Consider the following 26,118-nt stretch of genomic DNA (forward strand, 5'->3'; position numbering starts at 1 on the left):
ATTGCCCTTACTATATATGAGAAAGTATCGCCATCTGGTGGTTTCAATTGAATCTTGCATGATTGTGTTTTCACAATGACGATTTGACATTAAATAATTATCTGAGTTACCACTTCACATACTGCAGTATAGTTAGTACCATAAGGCTCCTTGTTACACCTTGTAAGGTGCCTATTTCATGTGTGTATGCAATGGCTGATGTTCACGCTATGGAGCGATTATTTATTATCAGACTGCGCATGTGCTGCGATAGCAATGCACATGAGCCAAGGTGCTGCTGTGATCCCTCTTGCAAGGAGGATTTTATGGTAAAAAGGAAGTGACCATTTAGCGATGTTATCGGGGAGTTTATAGGGAGTGGTTAGAAGAACATTGGGCCTAATTCTGAGTTGATCGCAGCAGCAAATTTGTTAGCAGTTGGGCAAAACCATGTGCACTGCAGGGGGGACAGATATAACATGTGCAGAGAGAGTTAGATTTGGGTGGGGTGTGTTCAAACTGAAATCTAATTTGCAGTGTAAAAATAAAGCAGCCAGTATTTACCCTGCACAGAAACAATATAACCCACCCAAATCTAACTCTCTCTGCAAATATTATATCTGCCCCCCCCCCCCCCTGCAGTGCACATGGTTTTGCCCAATTGCTAACAAACTTGCTGCTGCGATCAACTCAGAATTACCCCCATTGGCTTCTCATGGCCATTTTCGGGGTGTGTATCTGCCATCAGCTGTGAGCTCGTATGTGCAAAAACATGGATCCTGCGATGTTACTGCTATGTTCAGTCTGTATAGCCATAGACCTACCCTTAGAATCGATGTTTCTGGTTTTTGTGTGTAGGCTGTGAATGTGTATACAATTGTGAACGAGTTTGCGATGGCTCCAGGGGGCGTCTATCTAATTTTTCTTTCCTGTGCGGCAGCTCCACTTGCTGACATTAGCGATTAGCAGTTCCATAGCCTAGAAAAATGCACTTGCAATTGCATGTGCGTACAAACCTGAATTAGTACCAAGTATTAGTGTACTTCAGAATCAAGTAGACACTAGAAAAAGAACCCTCAGTCTGCACCCAGCTCTGCCCTATCCCACCCCCTGCTCTGCTGCTCTCTCCCATCCCCCGCCCACGTTCTGTCCCGTACCACCCTCATATATACTAGCCCGGCGGGTTCTCCTCCTCTACAACAATCTGCTTGGTCCGTTTCATTTTCCAGCTGATCTATTTATTACATTTTTCTATAACAGAGCTTGGCTAAGGCATACCTACCAACATTTTAAAAATCCCAAAGCAGGACTCCCACATGCATGACCTAAAAGGGGGCATGGCCTATATGAAAGTGGTCGTAGCGCGGGGCAGTGCCGAGATCGAGAGTCACACCCCTGTTTATTGTCACTGAAAGGGGCATGACCAGCGCTCTGTGAGCTTCTGGCATGCCCTGAGTCCCTCTGTATCCACTGCACAGACGCTGTGCGCATGAGTGACAGGGCTCTCCCAACTGCCCCCTTCCCACCATGGGACACTGCAGCCCGCGGGTGGGACAGTGCTACAGTGCCCCAAAAAAAGGGACTGTCCCATGAAAATAAGGACAGTTGGGAGGTATGGGTTAAGGATACTTAACATTAAAGTGTAACTTAAACAGGGGACTTGTTAACATAATTCATGTAGTACAGTAAATACTATAGTGACAGTAAATACTATAGTAATGTTTGTCAACAGTAAAGCAAAACATCAACATCATCTTACTATTATATGCTGAGTAAATTTGTTACTCAGCACAGGAATGCAAAACACCGTAATGGTTAAAAAATAAAATAAATTGTACAATATGTAACACCTGCTCACCTGTACTGGAGGTAGGTGACAGGGTCATGTGATAGTAAACCTTTCATAAACTTTCCTATCCAATTGCATCCCCACTCTACAGACCACACATATCCTCACATATTTTATCTTTCTTCACTTTCATTGCTTTGTGACCATATCAAACAGTCCACCAAGAACCTTTGCAATTTGGTGGACCATTATGCAATAGATCAGTGGCGTAACTACAGCCCCCACAGTCACTGCAGTGACTCGGAGGCTCAGGGTTGCGTTGGAGACGCCACTGATTCAGAGCAGATTCCCATGCGGAATAGCCGTCCACATGTCAGTCTGCTAAATGTCCCTCCTAAAATAGCTGCCGCCATGAAGGAGACAGATGCTAGATCCGGGAGCACATTGCGCTGGGTAGCACTGGCAGCAGCCTTAAACCCTTGGGGTGTAAGGCTGACAGCATGAAAACCCCTGGCAATGAGCATCACACACCACTGGCAATGAACATGACACCCAGCGTTTGAAACCCCTGGCAACAATAATTACCCTCTGGCAATGAGCATGACACCCAGTGCATGAAACCCCCGGCAACAAGCATTACCCACAGGAAATAAGCATTACTCCCAGGGCATGGAACCACTGGCAAAGAGCATGACACCCAGTGCATGAAACCCCTGGCAACAAGCATTACCCACTGGAAATAAGCATGACTCCCAGGGCATGGAACCCCTGGCAAAGAGCATGATGCCCAGTGCATGAAACCCCTGGCATCGAGCATTACAACCAGTGCATAAAACCCCTGGCAATGAGCATTACACATCCATGGCAATGAGCATGACACAGAGAGCATGAAAACCCTTGGCAACAAGCATTACACACCCTTGGCAATGAGCATGACACCCAGGGCATGAAAACCCTGTCAACAAGCTTGACATCCAGAGCATGAAAACCCCATGGCAATGAGCATTACACACCCCTGGCAATGAGAATGACACCCAGTGCATGAAACCCCTGGCAATGATCATGACACCCAGAGTATGAAAACCCATGGCAACGAGCATGGAACCAAGATCATGAAAGCCCTGGCAACAAGCAGGTGATTTATAAGTAATTAGAAGCCTTACTATGGGGCATTGCGGTGTGCGGCATAATGTATCACAGACATTGCAGTATATAGTATAATGTCTCAGGGGCAGTATGGTGTGTGGCATAGTGTATCACGGGCATTGTGGTGTGTGGCATAATGTATCACAGGCATTGTGGTGTGTGGCATAATGTATAACGGGCTTTGCAGTGTTTGGCATAAAGTGTCACAGGTATAATGGTGTGTGGCATAATGTGTCAGAGGCATTACAGTATGTGGCATATTGGGGGTAATTCAGACCTGATCACAGCAACAAATTTGTTATCAGTTAGGTAAAACCATGTGCACTGCAGGTATTGCTGCAAAGACTGGAAATGCTTGCCTCCAATAAGTGCAGCAGGGACTAAATGCCCACCCTTTGCAAATCTCGGGAAAGTAGGACATTCCCTTCAAAACCGTAATGTTTTATACAAATTGTGACAGCTTGTTATGTGCAGTTTTCAGACAGGGGTTATGCAGATAAGGGTTAGGAATATACAGGTTGATGTATTGCTGACTACATATTAGAATGGGCACTACTTAAGGTAAGACCTGGATACATTGATATAATGTGTTAGTATTAGGGATGTAAGGGAATAATCTGATGAAGTTCACCTGGACGTGGTGGATGGGCCCACATATTTGGCCAAATTTGTGCTGATAACTTCACTTATACTCCATGTTAGTTGTAAAGGTATATACACACAATGAAATTTTACCTCCGATCTCTCCCACCGCTCAGCACAGCGCGATGTGTGCTGAGCATGCGGGGGAGACGGGGGGGCGCTCATTTCACCCAGCGGGTGAAATGAGCGACCTGCTAGATTGGCCTGCATAGCAGGCCAATCTAGCACCAGCGATAGCGATGCGCGGGGCTGCGCATCGCTATCGCTGTGGGGGGTACACACGGAGTGATCGCTGCTTAAAATCTAAGCAATCTAGTCAGATTGCTTAGATTATCGCTCCGTGAGTACCCCCCTTAACAGTTTCAGAATCACGTTCATCCTTGGAATCTGGCACCTGATATCATAGTATATTTAATAATGTAATTTTCTCTTATCATTGGCGACTATGCTGCTCTGTGTACTCTTGCTGTACAGTATATTCTGTAAATCCATGTTGATTAGGAAAAAAAGCTCCGCATAGATATTTTGAGCCTGGAAAGTACTGGAAACAGTTTCATAGACTATCAATGTCTAGGTTATAACTTATATGGCCTGTAATTTAGCTGATCCGTCCTAAAAATCATACAGAAACAGCTGTTCGAGCATTATTTTAGTATTATGTTTATTTCAGAAAAGCCTATTGCATGAGCCACTATGAGAGATACTGTATCAGCTGCATTTGCAAACTAACGCTGTAGTTCCCTGTAGTTCTCTGTGCTGAATGCAGTCTGGGCCGACTTACACAGCTCCGAAAAGCTTTGCTTCCTCTTCCTCTGGCGCTAGCCGCTGTAGCCTACAGGAAACATTATCACTAGAGAGGGATCTTCGCCAAGCACTGAAAGAGGTTTTAATTGGGCAAAATCATCTGTTATCCCAGAGAATAGTGGGGATAGTAGCAAATGTAAATTGACAGGGATTTTAGGTGGCCATTGATAAACAGGCCCCCATACATTTGCCTATTTATAATGGGTACCCACACAGCACACCCTGCACCCATTATTTCTAATACTTACCCTCCGGAGTCCCACAGCGCAGAGCAGCACTGCAGAAATCCCTTGGAAAATGGCGCAGCAACATTTTCCCAGTGTTTCACGCATGCACAGTACAAAAGTCACTGGGAAAATGGCCGCCGTGCTATTTATCCCAGACATCTGTGCATGCGCTGTAGACTCTGGGACAGTGCTATGTTCCCTAGGGACCCTAGTGCCCAGAACTAAGCGCTGCTGGCTACAGAGGAGGGGTCCCAGACAGAGCCTGCACACGGGTCTCCTTCTCTCTAGAAACGCCTCTGCCCCCATAATTGAAATTGCAGCATACTCTGCATTTTCCGCTGGAAGTTACAGCCCCCTATAATGCAGCCTACTGTAAATGATGTACAATTCAGGCTGTTCAATAGCTCATTTTCTAACAGGATGTAAATTAGGATAACTCAGTAGCACAGTCAGAGTTAACACACAGATTTATTCACATTGTTTGGGTCAAACTCCTGTTAGATATCGTCAGCATGCCGTTCAACCAGTCCTGCATGTTCTACCCTGGGGCCCTGCTCCAGGAATGCTGTGGCGTTAAGCCACCGGCCTGGCTGAATGAATATAGATAGCATTGCAGGGCATGGAATGTGTTACAGTATACATGGGTGCAGCCTGGAGCGTTGAAATCACTGTACAGGAGCCTAATATTACTCCCTAAGCAGAGCTTTTTTTTTTACCTTATAGATATTGAATTTTACATTGCAACACAAAAAAGGGCCTGGAACCAATAGCACCCAATAAGATATGTGCTTTAATTCTCTAAGCTGAACTACAATTAAAAGCTATTGCTGTAATATTCCTTATCACATCTCTGTCCTGTTGATCTAGAAACCTTGTGTTAATTGTCATCCTTCCTTACTGCTATTAACTTTCTGCACCAGGTACAGCAGGAGGAAGAACGGGGGATTACAATGACAGGAAAGGGTGCATGTTAAAGTGAAGTCAGTCACCTGACCATATCCGCCCTAGTGCCAGTGAATAGAATACTCACAAACACACTGTGTGTTTGCCTGTCGTGTACATTGCTAGATATAGGTAAGTGCTATATGTGTCCTCCTCTTAGTGAACATTGCTCTGCGGCAGACCTCCTCTTGTGCACCTTCAGGTGTCAGTAATTCTGAACTTTTACTCATTCCTACTGAGAGTTTTGTGTCTCACATCCTCTGCGAATGAACGGTACTCATGGGAATAGGATGCATTGTGCAACTAAAAAAACACAAGTTGCTTTTATAGGGGAAGGGGGATTTGATAAAGTGGAGAGAGATAAAGTAGCAACTAATCCGCTCTCAACTGTCATTTTTCAAACACAACCTGTAAAATAACAGTAGTTGGTTGGTACAGATGTATTAAGCCTGGAGAAGTGATAAAGTGGAAGGTGATAATGCACCATCCAGTCAGCTCCTGACATTTCTCAAACCTAGCCTGTAACTTGACGGTTAGGAGCTGATTGGCTGGTGCGTTATCACCTTCCACTTAATCACTTCTCCAGGCTTAATACATCTCCCCCTGTCTTCACCTTATCTCTCTCCAAGCTTTAATACATCTTCCCCTAGTATTTAAATATGAACGGTACTCATGGGAATAAGATGCATTGTGTAACTAAAGAAAACCCAAGTTGCTTTTATAGGGGGGGATTTAACAAAGCTTGGCGAGAGATAAAGCGAGAGAGATAAAGTAGCAACTAATCAGCTTCAAACTGTCATTTTTCAAACACAACCTGTAAAATAACAGTGGTTGTTTGGTACAGATGTATTAAGCCTGGAGAAGGGATAAAGTGGAAGGTGATAATGCACCAGCCAGTCAGCTCCTGACATTTTTCAAACCTATCCTGTAACTTGACGGTTAGGAGCTGACTGGCTGGTGCGTTATCACCTTCCACTTAATCACTTCTCCAGGCTTAATACATCTCCCCCTGTCTTCACCTTATCTCTCTCCAAGCTTTAATACATCTTCCCCATGTATTTAAATATGAAGATGTAGGGATAACTATTATCATGCTTGCCAACTATTGGACATCCAAATGGTGCCGTGAATTGTTTAATTTGTGGGCTAGACCCACCCTGTACAATGTAATGATTTGCGGCATTGTGTGCAGTAAGGATGAGGAGGCAATGATGTGACTCTCCACAGATAACTCCATGAAGCCCCCAGACCACCCCATCTGTGGGGCTAGGTTCCTACATTTTACTATAGAGCAGTACTGTATACAGGGCCGGTTCTGGTGCTCTGTGCGCCCCGGGCGGCAATAGGGGGCGTGGCTTCGTACAGTGGGCGTGGTCATTTACGCCCCCTGTGCAGACTGAAATGATGTGCGGTGTGCGATGACGTCATCGCGCACCGCACAGTAAAGGACCTCTCCACAAAGGGAAACTAGACGCGTACGCGTCTAGTTTCCCTTCACAGCGGCAGCGGGGGGGAAGCGGCCAGCGGCAGCAGGGGGGCAGCGGGGGGCACACAGCAGCAGCGGATCTTGCCCTGGTGCGGCGCCCTCCGGAAGGCGGCGCCCCTGGCAAAAGTCCTGCTTGCCCGTGGCAAGATCCGCTACTGACTGTATACTACAGATGGAGCCACGTTCATCTTGGCTTCTCTGCTGCACCTAGGCACACCATGGGTTATTAGCATAAACCCTTCATCTATTGGTCTCAGCTGCAATACAATACAGAGAGAACAATACATCAGGGGATTAAGTCATTTCAGCAAGGGATTAAGTCCGACTGCCCTGGTTTAGTTAATCCTATTATAAATCCACTTAACTGGCATGGTCAGATTTCACACATCTGCGCCGTCCCACCCTGTCCCCCCGTTTTTGACGAGGAGATACGTTCTGCAGATGTGCATAATATAATGTTTAAATATATAAAAAAATACTTTTTCAACTTTATAAAATAAAATAAATTTTAAAAAACAAACAATGTTGTTAACGCTTTTGAAGGGAAAAATCGTCAGTTAAGTGGTTTAAAGGCCAAGATAAAGATGGCTCCATCTGTATTTAACATCTCTGAGGTTCTGCAGAATGTGAGACTTTCCAAACTTTCTGGTTCCATGAATAGTGCTGAAGATCTGTCTTCTGATACACCTGTAAAATACGGCCCTTTCTAGTCCTTCTAAAAGGGGGTACACACGGAGAGATCCGTGCTTAAATTTGAAAAATCTGACTAGATTGCTTAGAAATTAAGCACGGATCTCTCCTTGTGTAGGGTGCCGGCGACAGTGATTCACCAAATCTAGTAATATCGCTCATTTCACCCCGTCCCCTCGCTCAGCACACATCGCGCTGCGTGCTGAGCGGGGGGAGAGATGTGTGCTGAGCGTTCTGTGATAGATCGCTCAGCACACATCTCCCCCTTGTGTACGGGGCTTAAGTCAGTGAACTCCCAGATTCTGTCATTTTTCCTTCTGTCCAGTCAACTACAACTGTAATGTAATTGAATAAAACAAAAGGAACTGTTAAATAAAATAACAATGTAAAACACCAAAGCAAAAATAAAAACAGAAAGACAGCAAAAACAAGCATAATTAGGGGGAGTTTTATCAAAGGTTGGAGAGAGATAAAGTACCAACCAATCAGCTCCTTTCATTTTGCAAATACAGCCTGTAAAGTTAGGAGCTGATTGCTTGATACTTTATCTCTCTCTACTTTATCTTTCTCCTAACTATGAAAAATCTCCCACTTACGCCCTCTCACATAAGAACTCAGATAAGTGCATTAACATATGTATAGCCATACTTGCCTACTTTTGTATTTTCCTTTCCAGGAAAAGCCAGAGAGGAGATGCAGTTGGGCGATGATGGGGTGATATGTGAATAGAGGGTGGGGTGACTGGGGTCAAAATTATGCAATTACCATAAAATTGCATAACTGGGCCACGCCCCTCCTCGTGGTCTGCGGTCTCTCGTTATTGGTCTCCCCAGTGCCTCTCAGTGGTCCTAGATAGGTGGTTGAACTCACCCCCCACCCACAGACACACACACCCCCATGCCAGTGCAGTGTAGTTATGCCTCCAGTAGATATGCCCCCAGTAGATATGCTCGCTGTAGATATGCCCCCAGTAGATATGCCCGCTGTAGTTATGCCCCCAGTAGTTATGCCCACTGTAGTTATACCCCCTGTAGATATGCCCCCAGTAGTTATGGCCCAGGTAGATATGCCCCCTAGTAGCGACGCTTACATACACACACACAAAAAAACAACAACAACCACACAATATTCACCAGTCCCGCTACTGCTACCGGACCGCTGCCTCCATCTGTCACCCACTCCTTGGAACTATGTGAGAGATGTCATGACGTCTCTCTCATAGCGCTGCATAGCCGCATACTGCTTGAGACGGAAGTCGGAACTCAGGAGTGAGTTCCTGCCTATAGCTGCAGCTGAGGGGATGGAGCCGGGCGCCCCCTGGTAACAAAATCTCAGCGGGCACCCGGCATCTCCTTGCAGCTCCGACCATCTCCCTGGGTTGGGTGAGCCAGATGAGGTGGAACTGGTTCCCGTCTCCAAATGGAACTGACGGAATGCAGTTCCGCCCAGTTCCAGCTCATTTTAACCTCTGGACTCATTCTATCCACTTCACTAGGAAGTGGGCTGGATGCAAGAGGAGTGCCCACTCTACCTGGGGTCCGGGAGATTACTGTACCTTAAAAATCGTGACCCTCCCACAGGTTCCAGAACAGTAGGCAAGTACAGTATGGTACAGCAGATGGACAAAAACTATTATGAATGGTAAAAAAAATATTATAATATCACTAGCTTCATAAACTCGGACAGCAATGAGCAAGTGAATTGCGCTGCCATGAGTGTACTTACCCGGGTAATGCATTTACATAGAAGAAGAAAATCTAGTTTCCTGGTATGTGTGGGAGTACATAGGGGTTATTTCCTAAAGCAGTATCAAAAGAGGACAGCTCAATGTAGCAGTAGAATTAAAAGAAAAAAAATACAATAGCCTTATTCCTATTGTATAAACTTTGAAATAATGAGACAATAAATACAATGGCTGCTATTATTCTGGCAGTTAGCTTTGCTTTGCCTTAGGCGAGATGGATAGGTAGATAAGATACTAGGAACCTCTCATTCTTTCTGTCACAGTCTGTTCCAGTGTAGAAATACATACAGCTACTGCTCTTCCCCGAAGCTGGCTTGTTTGTTGTCAGGCCTTTATATTGAATGAAACAACTTTCACCTAGTACATGTATACTACTAAATACAGTCTAGCTATAAGGGCTGGACTTTCGTTTTTGGTGTCCACTGGTCAGTGCCGTAACTAGACATTCTAGCGCCGTGTGCGAGAAACATCATCGGCACCCCCCTATATTTAAAATAGGGCCAGTGCGAAAAATATAGGGCAGTGACTTCATGGGGAAAGGCGTGGCCACAAAATAATACCAATTCATATTATGTTGTACAGTAGTCTCTATTATTCAAATTAAGCTGCGCAGTAGCGCCTATTACACACATTACACCAGGTAGAGCCCCTTTTACACATTACAGCAGGTAGAGGCCCCTTTTACACATAACGGCAGGTAGAGGCCCCTTTTACACATAACGGCAGGTAGAGTCCCTTTTACACATTATGGCAAGCAGAGTCCCCTTTTTTACACATTACGGCAGGCAGAGGCCCTACTTTTTGCACATTACGGCAGGCAGAGTCCCCCATTTTGCACATTACAGCAGGCAGAGTCCCCCATTTCTTCACATTACGGCAGGCAGAGTCCGCCTTTTTACACATTATGGCAGCAGAGTCCCCCTCTTTACACATTACGGCAGCAGAATCCCCCTTTTTACACATTAGGCAAGCAGAGCCTTCTTTTTGCACATTATGGCAGGCAGAGTCCCCCTTTTTGCACATTATGGCAGGCAGAGTCCCCTTTTTGCACATTATGGCAGGCAGAGTCCCCCTTTTTGCACATTATGGCAGGAAGAGTCCCCCTTTTTACACAACACAGCAGCAGAGACCCCTTTTTACACATTAAACAGCCAGAGTCCCCTTTTTACACATTACAGCAGGTGGAGCTCCCTTTTACACATTACAGGGGTAATTCAGACCTGATCGCTCGCTAGCTGGTTTTTGCAGTCCTGCATTCGCATAGTCGCCGCCCACCGGGGAGTGTATTTTAGCTGTGCAAGTGTGCGATCGCATGTGCAGCCGAGTGGTACAAAAAAACCTTGTGCAGTTTCTGAGTTGCCCAGGACTTACTCAGCTGCTGCGATCACTTCAGCCTGTCCGGGGCTGCAATTGACGTCAGACATCAGCCCTGCAAATGCTTGAACACGCCTACATTTTCCCAGCCACTTCCTGAAAACAGTCAGTTAACACCCACAAACGCCTTCTTCCTGTCAATCTCTTTGCAATCGGCTTTGCGAATGGATTCTTCGTAAAACCCATCGCACAGCAACAATCCACTGTGTACCCGTGTGACGTGCCTGCGCATTGCGGTGCATACGCATGCGCAGTTCTGACCTGATCGCAGCGCTGCAAAAAACGCTAGCGAGCGATCAGGTCTGAATTACCCCCTACGCCAGGTAGAGGCTCCTTATACACATTATACCAGAGCCCCTTTAATGCATGACGCCAGACAGAGCCATTTTTACAATCCCAGAGAGAGAGAGAGAGAGAGAGAGAGAGAGAGAATGAGTTATACTTACGTTGGGAACCATCCTCCAGCTGGCTGTCTCTGTCCTTCTCTCCCGCCCTAACGCTGTGGCTCTTCGCAGTGCAGGACACTGTGGGTGGGCTGGAGGCGGCTCTCTCAGAAGACGCTGGCTGTGGGGTGAAGATGGAGCCAGGAGGCGGAGGGGAAGGGGGGGGGGGCAGAGACAGATATGTGAGAAGAGGTAGTCGAGGCGCCAATGCAACAGAGTACAATGTTGGCTGGGAAGGCGGGCGGGTGGACAGACCCCACAGTGCAGCGGCAGTGATGGTGCGGCTAAGTGGGTGTTGCCGGTAGTCCTGCATCCACAGTGCATGTGCGCTGTGTGCCAGGCACCACTGGCACACACCTAGTTACGACCCTGCCGTTGGTAAGGTGGGTTGGCGCTCCTGAGTGCCATGATACCAATGGGACTAATGTCTGAGCTGGGGAATGTTTAGTTACACATAATGGGTCTCATTCTGAGCAGGAATGTGGCTGGATCACATGGATTTCAGCATAAGCGCGAAAGGAAACAATCAGCGGCTGCTTATGCTCTGGTGAAAACATATGCACATGATGAACAGAGGTCGCTAGTGACTGATTCATCCATCAGTGGATCACACTTTGATGGTCATGACAAGTGGAGGCCAGGGTGAGTGGTAGGCAAGAATAATCAAAATGAGCAAGGGCAAACTACGAGCAGACTTTAATAAATCTCACCCATAGTGCACTGTTTAACTGTTTATTTTATCAAGGTGACATGACAGTTATTTTGTTTCTCTTTTAGGGGAACATTTATCAAAGATTGGAGAGAGAGATAGTGGAGAGAGATAAAAAGTACCAACCAATCAGCTCCTACAGGTGAGTCCTATCTCATATATCCCTCTACTCACGGCAAACATGGGGCATTTGCCACGACTAGTGTGCCCGCAGCAATGCTTGTGTACTGCGCACGCACCTGAGATCCATAGGATTGCGTGGGTGTATATGCTCGCTTGAATGGGTCTTATTTGGGCGCGGCAAGTCACAATCGTGTTACGGCCACACAGAGGGCCATCCTAACAGATGGGATCACTGGGCAGCTGCCCAAGGCCTCATGATTCCAGGAGCCTTTGAGTAGTGGCGGGCTGAGCCAGGGGCCTCTGGAGCTGCTTCGGAGGCAGGTAGAGAATGCTATCCGGCTGATCTAATTATGAATACCACAAAGTGGGCAGGCAGCATTCTCCAACTGCCTCCCAGCCTGCAGCCAGACAGTGAATCGCTGAATCTATCCACCAAACAGAGTACTTACAGCCATCCAGGGTTGGACTGGCCCACAGGGGTACAGGGGAAACCCCAGTGGGCCCTACTGCCTGGGGCCCCACCTCTTCCTCCTCTAGGGGTCAGGTTCCAGACTGTGCACTTGAATTATACATTATACATGTTACCTTATACTGCACAGGACTATGGTGCATTTTCTACAGTGCATTGCTGTTAATAATCTGGTACATTATAATGACTGGACTAGCAGCATATGATATATTTATTAAAGGGCCCAGACAATGCACTCTCTACTAATCAGGCAAACCAATGTGATTGCTGGCCACACCCCCTCTTGAGATTGGCCTGACCACACCCCTAAACATGGGCCCCTAACATTGAATTCCCCCGGTGGTCCGTTAATGCCCCAGTCTGACACTGCAGCCATTCACTGTAGGGGAGCATGTGGAGAGACTGAGCAGGACTGCAGTAGGGGTAGGTTATTATTATTTAAATTAATTTGCGTGAATGGGTATATAGGGCCCCAGTGCATTACTTTCTCTACGGCCTGCAGTGCTGTTAAGACAGCCCTAGCCGCACATTCAGCCGGTTCGTGGTCTTTATGAGGGGGACATATCTGTAACTGTAACTTTTCAAACACAGCCTGTAACATGGCAGTTGAGCTGTTTAGGCGGACTGTGTCAATCATTACATTTTGAATGCGATACATCCCATCACTTATTGCTTGCATTATGCATAGTAGCATTGTCGTATCTATAATGGGTGCAGTGTGTGCTGTGCACACGGGCCCCTGGGTCCAGAGGGGGCCCACAACGCACACACTGCCCCCATTTCTTCTATACTTACCTTTCCGGCGTCCATCGGCGACTGTGTGTGGGCCTCCTCCTCTCTTGTAGCCGTCACCGCAGCTGCTAGCACACTGAGCGCTAGAGACTCTGGCACAGTGCCAGGGTCTACAGCGCATGCGCAGGACTCCGGAAAAATGGCGCGGCGGCCATTTTTCAGAGTCCTGGGCATGCGCTGTAGACTCTGGCACTGTGCCAGAGTCTCAGCGCTGAGAGCGCTAGCAGCGGCGGTGACGGCTACAGGAGAGGAGGGGGCCCACATACGGAGTCTACACACGGGTCCTCTCCTCTCTAGAAACGCCGCTGCATAGCAGCATTTACTAACACTATATGCATATACAATTGTGATTTCAATCACAATGGACAGCTCTCCCTATAGGAGTATTTGTATAAGGCTGTGTGCAGTGTATGCCAGTCTATGCACAGCTATTTGTACCATTCTGTACTACACATGCCAGAACTGCTCTCTGACTTCCACATTCTTTGACATCTTTCCATTAGACTAGAGAGCTATCGCTGTCCACTCCCCTCTCTCCCTACAATGGTACAGGTGTATTGCTTGCTTAACAGACAAAACCAGTTATTCAGTCAATAAAAAAAGGTTTCATCCAGGGCTCCTTTAACCCTCTGCCTGCGATCGGGAGGAATCTGCAGTCAACTCACTAATCATCTGTATTTTCCAGATCTGACCAGGAGGAAAAATGACTCAAGAGATTTTGAGCTCACTGCACCTGATAGATAAGGTGAGTAACCTCTTATTAATGCATTTTTATTATTCTTATTTTTTTTCCAACTGAGCTGGAATAATGATTGGCACATAATGAGCTGATCTGTGTTACAGACAGTGCATTGGTAATACTACGTCCGAGCCACAGGAACCGGCAAAAGTGACAGGAATGTAGAGAGTGCATTTTTAGGGGTCCGTTCCTGCATGCTGGGCAGCTGCATTTCTCCTATATGTCCAGAAACTATGAATTCATACAAATACAGCAACTTGCTGCTTAAATCCTACTGTGGTTTTTTTTTGGAACAATTACCCAATGTAAATGGTGAGGCTATCAAGGCAATTACCTGCAATGACTACTACTCCCCAATGCATATTTGAAGGAGCACAGCCACTTTTTGTCTTTCAGGGGTGTAGTATGGTATGCCGCCGGCCGGGCTCCCGGCGACCAGCATACCGGCGCCGGGAGCCCGACCGCCGGCACACCGACAGCGTGGCGAGCGCAAATGAGCCCCTTGTGGGCTCGCTGTGCTCACCACGCTGCGGGCATGGTGGCGCGCTACGCGCGCCACGCTATTTTATTCTCCCTCCAGGGGAATCGTGGACCCCCACGAGGGAGAAAAAGTGTCGGTATGTCGGGATTCCGGCAGTCGGCATACTGAAGACCACCCGTCTTTCAGGACTGACGTAACAGGCTGTGTTTGAAAAATGGCAGGTAAAAGCTAATTGGCTGATACTTTATCTCCATACAAGGCTTAGTACGTAGCCCCCTTTTTGCATATTTTGCTACAAACACCTTCTCTTGTGTACATCTATGCCTGCTGTAATACTGATTGATGCATCCTTATACGCCACCATCGGTTGCATCAATGAAATTGCCACCAGTCCTATGGCATGTGCAGTCTCTGTGACCATGGCTTGAGGCCAGGGGCATAATCAGAACTTAGCAACATATTGAACGTTGCTTACAGCTTTGTCAAAAAAACCTTTTCCATATACATCATATGTAGATTGTACCTGGAGGCTGGTGCAGAGTTGGTGCTGCACCAGGTTGTGCAGTGTACAGTATCTTGCATGAATTTGCTCTGCGCGCATATACATAAGTACAGACCCACACGCCTTTAGCACGTATTAAAGTTTTCCTTACCACTGGGAAGGGGCAATTGGGTTTCCTATCTAGTAACTGCTGGCAAGGGCTGGCCTTTATCAGTTTAATGTATAAAGGGCCTGATTCAGAGATGTACGCATGGTAAACTGCGCTTATCATAGTCGCACTGCGCACGCACCAAGGTACCTTAGCAATGTTTCTCGCAGTGAGGATTTATTTGTGAAGCGATTGATAGGCAGGGAACGTTCGGGGGTGGTTACGGGGAGTTGGGTCACAAACGTAGGCATGTCGCAGCATCTCTCAGCCTACAACTGTGATCCCGTATGCACAAAACATGGACAATTCTGCGTGAACATAGGATTACTCAGATGGACGATTACTGAAGGATCTGCGACCACTACTGAGTATTTGTACGCGGTTGCTTGGATTTGCGCTGCCGTTTCAATACATTTCCACCATGACGCATGTGCAATGCATGGTCTTCGGAACTGTCCCATACCAGCAATATGCCCCTACTGTTACAGGTTGGCAGACGCTATGTAAAAAGATTACATTAAAGTCCAAACTTCTATTCGTTTATAACAGTGGTTCTCAAACTCGGTCCTCAGGACCCCACACGGTTCACGTTTTCCAAGTCACCCAGCAGCCGCACTGTGTATCACCAACTGTCACATTTTAAAATGCTACAGGTGACCTGCAAAACATGGACCGTGTGGAGTCCTGAGGACTGAGTTTGAGAACCTGTGGTTTAGAACTAGTGATGTGCACCGGACATTTTTCGGGTTTTGTGTTTTGGTTTTGGGTTCGATTCCGCGGCCGTGTTTTGGGTTCGAACGCGTTTTGGCAAAACCTCACCGAATTTTTTTTTGTCGGATTCGGGTGTGTTTTGGATTCGGGTGTTTTTTTCAAAAAACCCTAAAAAACAGCTTAAATCATAGAATTTGGGGGTCATTTTGATCCCATAGTCTTATTAACCTCAATAACCATAATTTACACTCATTTCCAGTCTATTCTCAACACCTCACACCTCACAATATTATTTTTAGTCCTAAAATTTGCACCGAGGTCGCTGGATGGCTAAGCTAAGCGACACAAGTGGCCGACACAAACACCTGGCCCATCTAGGAGTGTCACTGCAGTGTCACGCAGGATGGCCCTTCCAAAAAATACTCCCCAAACAGCACATGACGCAAAGAAAAAAAGAGGCGCAATGAGGTAGCTGTGTGACTAAGATAAGCGACCCAAGTGGCCGACACAAACACCTGGCCCATCTAGGAGTGGCACTGCAGTGTCACGCAGGATGGCCCTTCCAAAAAATACTCCCCAAACAGCACATGACGCAAAGAAAAAAAGAGGCGCAATGAGGTAGCTGTGTGACTAAGATAAGCGACCCAAGTGGCCGACACAAACACCTGGCCCATCTAGGAGTGGCACTGCAGTGTCACGCAGGATGGCCCTTCCAAAAAATACTCCCCAAACAGCACATGACGCAAAGAAAAAAAGAGGCGCAATGAGGTAGCTGTGTGACTAAGATAAGCGACCCAAGTGGCCGACACAAACACCTGGCCCATCTAGGAGTGGCACTGCAGTGTCACGCAGGATGGCCCTTCCAAAAAATACTCCCCAAACAGCACATGACGCAAAGAAAAAAAGAGGTGCAATGAGGTAGCTGTGTGACTAAGATAAGCAACCCAAGTGGCCGACACAAACACCTGGCCCATCTAGAAGTGGCACTGCAGTGTCACGCAGGATGGCCCTTCCAAAAAATACTCCCCAAACAGCACGTGACGCAAAGAAAAATGAAAGAAAAAAGAGGTGCAAGATGGAATTGTCCTTGGGCCCTCCCACCCACCCTTATGTTGAATAAACAGGACATGCACACTTTAACGAACCCATCATTTCAGCGACAGGGTCTGCCACACGACTGTGACTGAAATGACTGGTTGGTTTGGGCCCCCACCAAAAAAGAAGCAATCAATCTCTCCTTGCACAAACTGGCTCTACAGAGGCAAGATGTCCACCTCATCATCATCGTCCGATTCATCACCCCTTTCACTGTGTACAGCCCCCTCCTCACAGATTATTAATTCGTCCCCACTGGAATCCACCATCTCAGGTCCCCGTGCACTTTCTGGAGGCAATTGCTGCTGGTGAATGTCTCCACGGAGGAATTGAATCTTATATATTATATATATTGAATTAAGTCTTTTCATTTTTCTAGCGAGAGGATGAGTGCTTCCATCCTCATGTGAAGCTGAACCACTAGCCATGAACATAGGCCAGGGCCTCAGCCGTTCCTTGCCACTCTGTGTCGTAAATGGCATATTGGCAAGTTTACGCTTCTCCTCAGACGCTTTTAATTTTGATTTTTGGGTCATTTTACTGAACTTTTGTTTTTTGGATTTTACATGCTCTGTACTATGACATTGGGCATCGGCCTTGGCAGACGACGTTGATGGCATTTCATTGTCTCGGCCATGACTAGTGGCAGCAGCTTCAGCACGAGGTGGAAGTGGATCTTGATCTTTCCCTATTTTTTTAACCTCCACATTTTTGTTCTCCATATTTTAATGCGCACAACTAAAAGCCACCACAGGTATACAATGTAGATGGATGGATAGTATAGTATTATATTACTTATGGAGGACGAGTGACGACACAGAGGTAGGTACAGCCGTGGCCTACCGTACTGCTATATATATATATATACTGTATAATAATAACGGACCTGGTGGACACTGTCAGCAGACTGCTAAACTAGTATGAAGAAAAAAAAAGCCACCACAGGTATACAATGTAGATGGATGGATAGTATAGTATTATTATATTACTTATGGACGACGAGTGCACCGACGACACAGAGGTAGGTACAGCCGTGGCCTACCGTACTGCTATATATATATATATATACTGTATAATAATAACAGACCTGGTGGACACTGTCAGCAGACTGCTAAACTAGTATGAAGAAAAAAAAAGCCACCACATGTATACAATGTAGATGGATGGATAGTATAGTATTATTATATTACTTATGGACGACGAGTGCACTGACGACACAGAGGTAGGTACAGCCGTGGCCTACCGTACTGCTATATATATATATATACTGTATAATAATAACGGACCTGGTGGTCACTGTCAGCAGACTGCTAAACTAGTATGAAGAAAAAAAAAGCCACCACAGGTATACAATGTAGATGGATGGATAGTATAGTATTATTATATTAGTTATGGACGACGAGTGCACTGAGGACACAGAGGTAGGTACAGCCGTGGCCTACCGTACTGCTATATATATATATACTGTATAATAATAACGGACCTGGTGGACACTGTCAGCAGACTGCTAAACTAGTATGAAGAAAAAAAAAAGCCACCACAGGTATACAATGTAGATGGATGGATAGTATAATATTATTATATTACTTATGGACGACGAGTGCACTGACGACACAGAGGTAGGTACAGCCATGGCCTACCGTACTGCTATATATATATATATACTGTATAATAATAACGGACCTGGTGGACACTGTCAGCAGACTGCTAAACTAGTATGAAGAAAAAAAAAAGCCACCACAGGTATACAATGTAGATGGATGGATAGTATAATATTATTATATTACTTATGGACGACGAGTGCACTGACGACACAGAGGTAGGTACAGCCATGGCCTACCGTACTGCTATATATATATATATATACACTGTATAATAATAACGGACCTGGTGGACACTGTCAGCAGACTGCTAAACTAGTATGAAGAAAAAAAAAAAGCCACCACAGGAGTGTTTTTCAGGCAGACAAACGTATACTGGACTGGTGGTCACTGTCAGCAAAACTGTGCACTGTACTCCTGCTATAACTGCTCCCCAGTCCCCAAAATTAGGCAGTGTGAGCAGTGCACTCAGCACAGATATATCATGCAGCAGTGCAGCACACTGAGCACAGATATGGTGGAGCGTTTTTTTCAGGCAGAGAACCAACGGATTAAACTGGTGGTCACTACTATTATAATCAAAACCCTGCACTGTACTCCCTAACAGCTGCTCCCCGTCCCCAATCCTCCCCACAATTATAACACTAAGTCACTCTGTGTCTTTTCTACTATAACGGAGAGGACGCCAGCCACGTCCTCTCTCTATCAATCTCAATGCATGTGTGAAAATGGCGGCGACGCGCGGCTGCTTATATAGAATCCGAGTCTCGCGAGAATCCGACAGCGGGATGATGACGTTCGGGCGCGCTCTGTTTACCCGAGCCACACGGGAGAATCCGAGCATGGATCGGACCCGTGTAAAAAGGCTGAAGTTCGGGGGGGTTCGGTTTCCGAGAAACCGAACCCGCTCATCACTAGCTGTCACCCAAAGTTTTTGAACTTGTCACTGACTTATGATGAATGCGCTGCAGGTGACGTATAAGGGAGGATGTTCCGAGGTGGTTAACGTCCTTACCCCTACTTATTACAGCTTGACAAAGGCAACACATGGCTTGACACCCGTTGTCCGCATTTGTGTTGAAATAATTCCACACCGAAGAGCTGATTTTTTTTTGTATTTTGACCAGGCATGTCAATGGCCATATTCGTCCCACGGACAACAAGTGTCTCCCCGGGTGCCTGACTTAAACAAACCACCTCACCATCAGAATCCTCCTTGTCAATTTCCTCCCCAGCGCCAGCAACACCCATATCCTCATCCTGGTGTACTTCAACAGTGACATCTTCAATTTGACTATCAGGAACTGGACTGCGGGTGCTCCTTCCAGCACTTGCAGGGGGGGTGCAAATGGTGGAAGGCGCAAGCTCTTCCCGTCCAGTGTTGGGAAGGTCATGCATCGCAACCGACACAATTGGACTCTCCTTGGGTATTTGTGATTTAGAAGAACGCACAGTTCTTTGCTGTGCTTTTGCCAGCTTAAGTCTTTTAATTTTTCTAGCGAGAGGATGAGTGCTTCCATCCTCATGTGAAGCTGAACCACTAGCCATGAACATAGGCCAGGGCCTCAGCCGTTCCTTGCCACTCCGTGTCGTAAATGGCATATTGGCAAGTTTACGCTTCTCCTCAGACGCTTTTAATTTTGATTTTTGGGTCATTTTACTGAACTTTTGTTTTTTTGGATTTTACATGCTCTCTACTATGACATTGGGCATCGGCCTTGGCAGACGACGTTGATGGCATTTCATCGTCTCGGCCATGACTAGTGGCAGCAGCTTCAGCACGAGGTGGAAGTGGATCTTGATCTTTCCCTATTTTCTCTAACGTCCTAAGTGGATGCTGGGACTCCGTAAGGACCATGGGGAATAGCGGCTCCGCAGGAGACTGGGCACAAAAGTAAAAGCTTGAACTAGCTGGTGTGCACTGGCTCCTCCCCCTATGACCCTCCTCCAAGCCTCAGTTAGATTTTTGTGCCCGAACGAGAAGGGTGCATGCTAGGTGGCTCTCCTGAGCTGCTTAGAGTAAAAGTTTATTTTAGGTTTTTTATTTTCAGTGAGTCCTGCTGGCAACAGGCTCACTGCATCGTGGGACTAAGGGGAGAAGAAACGAACTCACCTGCGTGCAGAGTGGATTGGGTTTCTTAGGCTACTGGACATTAGCTCCAGAGGGACGATCACAGGTTCAGCCTGGATGGGTCCCGGAGCCGCGCCGCCGGCCCCCTTACAGAGCCAGAAGAACGAAGAGGTCCGGTGAAATCGGCGGCAGAAGACGTTCCTGTCTTCAACTAAGGTAGCGCACAGCACTGCAGCTGTGCGCCATTGCTCTCAGCACACTTCACACTCCGGTCACTGAGGGTGCAGGGCGCTGGGGGGGAGCGCCCTGAGACGCAATAAAAACAGAAATACCTTAGGATGGCAAAAGAAATACATCACATATAGCTCCTGGGCTATATGGATGTATTTAACCCCTGCCAGTTTTCCAGAAAAAAGCGGGAGATAAGGCCGTCGTGAAGGGGCGGAGCCTATCTCCTCAGCACACAAGCGCCATTTTCCCTCACAGTTCCGCTGGAAGGACGGCTCCCTGACTCTCCCCTGCAGTCCCTACAGAATCAGGGTAAAAACGAGAGAGGGGGGGCACTATTGGCAGCTAAATTATAAACAGCAGCTATAAAAGGGAGTAACACTTATATAAGGTTATCCCTATTGATATATATAGCGCTCTGGTGTGTGCTGGCAAACTCTCCCTCTGTCTCCCCAAAGGGCTAGTGGGGTCCTGTCCTCTATCAGAGCATTCCCTGTGTGTGTGCTGGGTGTCGGTACGATTGTGTCGACATGTATGAGGAGGAAAATGATGTGGAAGCAGAGCAATTGCCTGTATTAGTGATGTCACCCCCTAGGGAGTCGACACCTGACTGGACAGCCGACAAATCAATTAGTGCCTGTCCAGGCGTCTCAGACACCGTCAGGGGCGATAAAACGCCCGTTACCTCAGTGGGTCGACACAGACCCAGACACGGATACTGAGTCCAGTGTCGACGGTGAGGAGACAAACGTAATGTCCAGTAGGGCCACACGTTACATGATCACGGCAATGAAGGAGGCATTGAACATTTCTGACACTACAAGTACCACAAAGAAGGGTATTATGTGGGGAGTGAAAAAACTACCAGTAGCTTTTCCTGAGTCAGATGAATTAAATGAGGTGTGTGATAAAGCGTGGGTTTCCCCCGATAAAAAAGTGCTAATTTCTAATAAATTATTGGCACTATACCCTTTCCCGCCAGAGGTTAGGGCGCGTTGGGAAACACCCCCTAGAGTAGATAAAGCGCTCACACGTTTATCTAAACAAGTAGCGTTACCGTCTCCTGATACGGCCGCCCTCAAAGAACCAGCGGATAGAAGGCTGGAAAATATCCTGAAGGGTATATACACACATACTGGTGTTATACTGCGACCAGCAATCGCATCAGCCTGGATGTGCAGTGCTGGAGTTGCGTGGTCGGATTCCCTGACTGAAAATATTGATACCCTGGATAGGGACAGTATATTACTAACTATAGAGCATTTGAAGGATGCATTACTATATATGCGTGATGCACAGAGGGATATTTGCACCCTGGCATCAAGAGTGAGTGCTATGTCCATTTCTGCCAGAAGAGCGTTATAGACGCGACAGTGGTCAGGGGATGCGGATTCCAAACGACATATGGAAGTATTGCCGTTTAAAGGGGAGGAGTTATTTGGGGCCGGTCTATCGGACCTGGTGGCCACGGCAACGGCCGGAAAGTCCACCTTTTTTCCCCAGGTCACCTCTCAGCAGAAAAAGACACCGTCTTTTCAAACTCAGTCCTTTCGTCCCCATAAGTACAGGCGGGCAAAAGGCCACTCATTTCTGCCCCGGGGCAGAGGAAGAGGAAAAAGACTGCACCAGGCAGCCTCTTCACAGGAGCAGAAGCCCTCCTCTGCTTCTGCCAAGTCTTCAGCATGACGCTGGGGCTTTACAAGCGGACTCGGACACGGTGGGGGCCCGTCTCAAAAATGTCAACGCGCAGTGGGCTCACTCGCAAGTGGACCCCTGGATTCTGCAGGTAGTATCACAGGGGTACAAACTGGAATTCGAGACGTCTCCCCCTCGCCGGTTCCTGAAGTCTGCTTTACCAAAGTCTCCCTCCGACAGGGAGGCAGTTTTGGAAGCCATTCACAAGCTGTATTCCCAGCAGGTGATAATCAAGGTACCTCTCCTACAACAGGGAAAGGGGTATTATTCCACGCTGTTTGTGGTACCGAAGCCGGACGGCTCGGTGAGACCAATTTTAAATCTAAAATCCTTGAACACTTACATAAAGAGGTTCAAATTCAAGATGGAGTCACTCAGAGCAGTGATAGCAAACCTGGAAGAAGGGGACTATATGGTGTCTCTGGACATCAAAGATGCTTATCTCCACGTCCCAATCTACCCTTCTCACCAAGGGTACCTCAGGTTTGTAGTACAAAACTGTCATTATCAGTTTCAGACGCTGCCGTTTGGATTGTCCACGGCACCTCGGGTCTTTACCAAGGTAATGGCCGAAATGATGATTCTTCTTCGAAGAAAAGGCGTTTTAATTATCCCTTACTTGGACGATCTCCTGATAAGGGCAAGGTCCAGGGAACAGTTAGAAGTCGGAGTAGCACTATCTCAGTTAGTGTTACGTCAGCACGGGTGGATTCTAAATATTCCAAAATCGCAGCTGATTCCAACGACACGTCTCCTGTTCCTAGGAATGATTCTGGACACAGTCCTGAAAAAGGTGTTTCTCCCAGAGGAGAAGGCCAGGGAGTTATCCGAGCTAGTCAGGAATCTCCTAAAACCAGGCCAGGTGTCAGTACATCAGTGCACGAGGGTCCTGGGAAAAATGGTGGCTTCTTACGAAGCGATTCCATTCGGATGATTCCATGCAAGAACGTTTCAGTGGGATCTTCTGGACAAATGGTCCGGATCGCATCTTCAGATGCATCAGCGGATAACCCTGTCGCCAAGGACAAGGGTGTCTCTTCTGTGGTGGCTGCAGAGTGCTCATCTACTAGAGGGCCGCAGATTCGGCATTCAGGATTGGATCCTGGTGACCACAGATGCCAGCCTGAGAGGCTGGGGAGCAGTCACACAGGGACAAATTTTCCAGGGCTTGTGGTCAAGCATGGAAACATCTCTTCATATAAACATTCTGGAACTAAGGGCCATTTACAATGCCCTAACTCAAGCAAAACCCCTGCTTCAGGGTCAGGCGGTATTGATCCAATCGGACAAAATCACGTCAGTCGCCCACGTAAACAGACAGGGCGGCACGAGAAGCAGGAGGGCGATGGCAGAAGCTGCAAGGATTCTTCGCTGGGCGGAGAATCATGTGATAGCACTGTCAGCAGTGTTCATTCCGGGAGTGGACAGCTGGGAAGCGGACTTCCTCAGCAGACACGACCTTCACCCGGGGGAGTGGGGACTTCATCCAGAAGTCTTCCAAGAGATGGTAAACCGTTGGGAAAAACCAAAGGTGGACATGATGGCGTCCCGTCTCAACAAAAAACTAGACAGATATTGCGCCAGGTCAAGGGACCCTCAGGCAATAGCGGTGGACGCTCTGGTAACACCATGGGTGTACCAGTCAGTGTATGTGTTCCCTCCTCTGCCTCTCATACCAAAAGTACTGAGAATCATAAAAAGGAGAGGAGTAAGAACTATACTCGTGGTTCCGGATTGGCCAAGAAGGACTTAGTACCCGGAACTTCAAGAGATGCTCACGGAGGACCCGTGGCCTCTACCTCTAAGAAAGGACCTGCTCCAGCAGGGACCTTGTCTGTTCCAAGACTTACCGCGGCTGCGTTTGACGGCATGGCGGTTGAATGCCGGATCCTGAAGGAAAAAGGCATTCCAGAAGAAGTCATCCCTACCCTGATAAAGGCCAGGAAGGATGTAACCGCGAAACATTATCACTGCATTTGGCGAAAATATGTTGCGTGGTGTGAGGCCAAAGAGGCCCCTACAGAGGAATTTCAACTGGGTCGCTTCCTACATTTCCTGCAAACAGGACTGTCTATGGGCCTAAAATTAGGGTCCATTAAGGTTCAAATTTCGGCCCTGTCGATTTTCTTCCAAAAAGAACTGGCTTCTGTGCCTGAAGTCCAGACGTTTGTCAAAGGGGTACTGCATATACAGCCTCCTTTTGTGCCCCCGGTGGCACCTTGGGATCTCAATGTGGTTTTGGGGTTCCTAAAATCACATTGGTTTGAACCACTCACCACTGTGGAATTAAAATATCTCACATGGAAGGTGGTAATGCTGTTAGCCCTGGCTTCAGCCAGGCGTGTCTCAGAATTGGCGGCTTTATCTTATAAAAGCCCTTACCTGATTTTTCACACGGATAGGGCAGAATTGAGGACTCGTCCTCAATTTCTCCCAAAGGTGGTTTCAGCGTTTCACGTGAACCAGCCTATTGTGGTGCCTGCGGCTACTAGGGACTTGGAGGACTCCAAGTTACTGGACGTAGTCAGGGCCCTGAAAATATATATTTCCAGGACGGCTGGAGTCAGGAAATCTGACTCGCTGTTTATCCTGTATGCACCCAACAAGCTGGGTGCTCCTGCTTCTAAGCAGACGATTGCTCGTTGGATTTGTAGTACAATTCAGCTTGCACATTCTGTGGCAGGCCTGCCACAGCCAAAATCTGTAAAAGCCCATTCCACAAGGAAGGTGGGCTCATCTTGGGCGGCTGCCCGAGGGGTCTCGGCTTTACAACTTTGCCGAGCAGCTACTTGGTCAGGGGCAAAACACGTTTGCTAAATTCTACAAATTTGATGCCCTGGCTGAGGAGGACCTGGAGTTCTCTCATTCGGTGCTGCAGAGTCATCCGCACTCTCCCGCCCGTTTGGGAGCTTTGGTATAATCCCCATGGTCCTTACGGAGTCCCAGCATCCACTTAGGACGTTAGAGAAAATAAGAATTTACTTACCGATAATTCTATTTCTCATAGTCCGTAGTGGATGCTGGGCGCCCATCCCAAGTGCGGATTGTCTGCAATACTTGTATATAGTTATTGTTACAAAATTTGGGTTATTATTGTTGTGAGCCATCTTTTCAGAGGCTCCTTCGTTTATCATACTGTTAACTGGGTTCAGATCACAGGTTGTACGGTGTGATTGGTGTGGCTGGTATGAGTCTTACCCGGGATTCAATATCCTTCCTTATTATGTACGCTCGTCCGGGCACAGTATCCTAACTGAGGCTTGGAGGAGGGTCATAGGGGGAGGAGCCAGTGCACACCAGCTAGTTCAAGCTTTTACTTTTGTGCCCAGTCTCCTGCGGAGCCGCTATTCCCCATGGTCCTTACGGAGTCCCAGCATCCACTACGGACTATGAGAAATAGAATTATCGGTAAGTAAATTCTTATTTTAACCTCCACATTTTTGTTCTCCATTTTTTAATGTGTGGAATTATATGCCAGTAACTATCAA

At 47.2% G+C, this 26,118-nt stretch overlaps 1 protein-coding gene across 1 annotated transcript in view; it reads left to right on the top strand.

Annotated features, from left to right (window-relative positions):
• The first annotated feature begins 5,627 nt into the window (after window positions 1–5,627).
• The window catches only part of LOC134981000 (annexin A2-like), a 62,447-nt gene continuing 41,956 nt past the window's right edge, over window positions 5,628–26,118 (top strand). The window contains exons 1-3 of the mRNA XM_063948067.1: window positions 5,628–5,661; window positions 12,044–12,117; window positions 14,045–14,104. Coding sequence (XP_063804137.1) covers window positions 14,063–14,104 — 42 coding nt within the window. The 5' untranslated portion in view covers window positions 5,628–5,661; window positions 12,044–12,117; window positions 14,045–14,062. The remainder of the gene's footprint in view (window positions 5,662–12,043; window positions 12,118–14,044; window positions 14,105–26,118) is intronic.

Source organism: Pseudophryne corroboree, chromosome 12 (assembly GCF_028390025.1).
Source record: "Pseudophryne corroboree isolate aPseCor3 chromosome 12, aPseCor3.hap2, whole genome shotgun sequence".
Classification (NCBI taxonomy): domain Eukaryota; kingdom Metazoa; phylum Chordata; class Amphibia; order Anura; family Myobatrachidae; genus Pseudophryne; species Pseudophryne corroboree.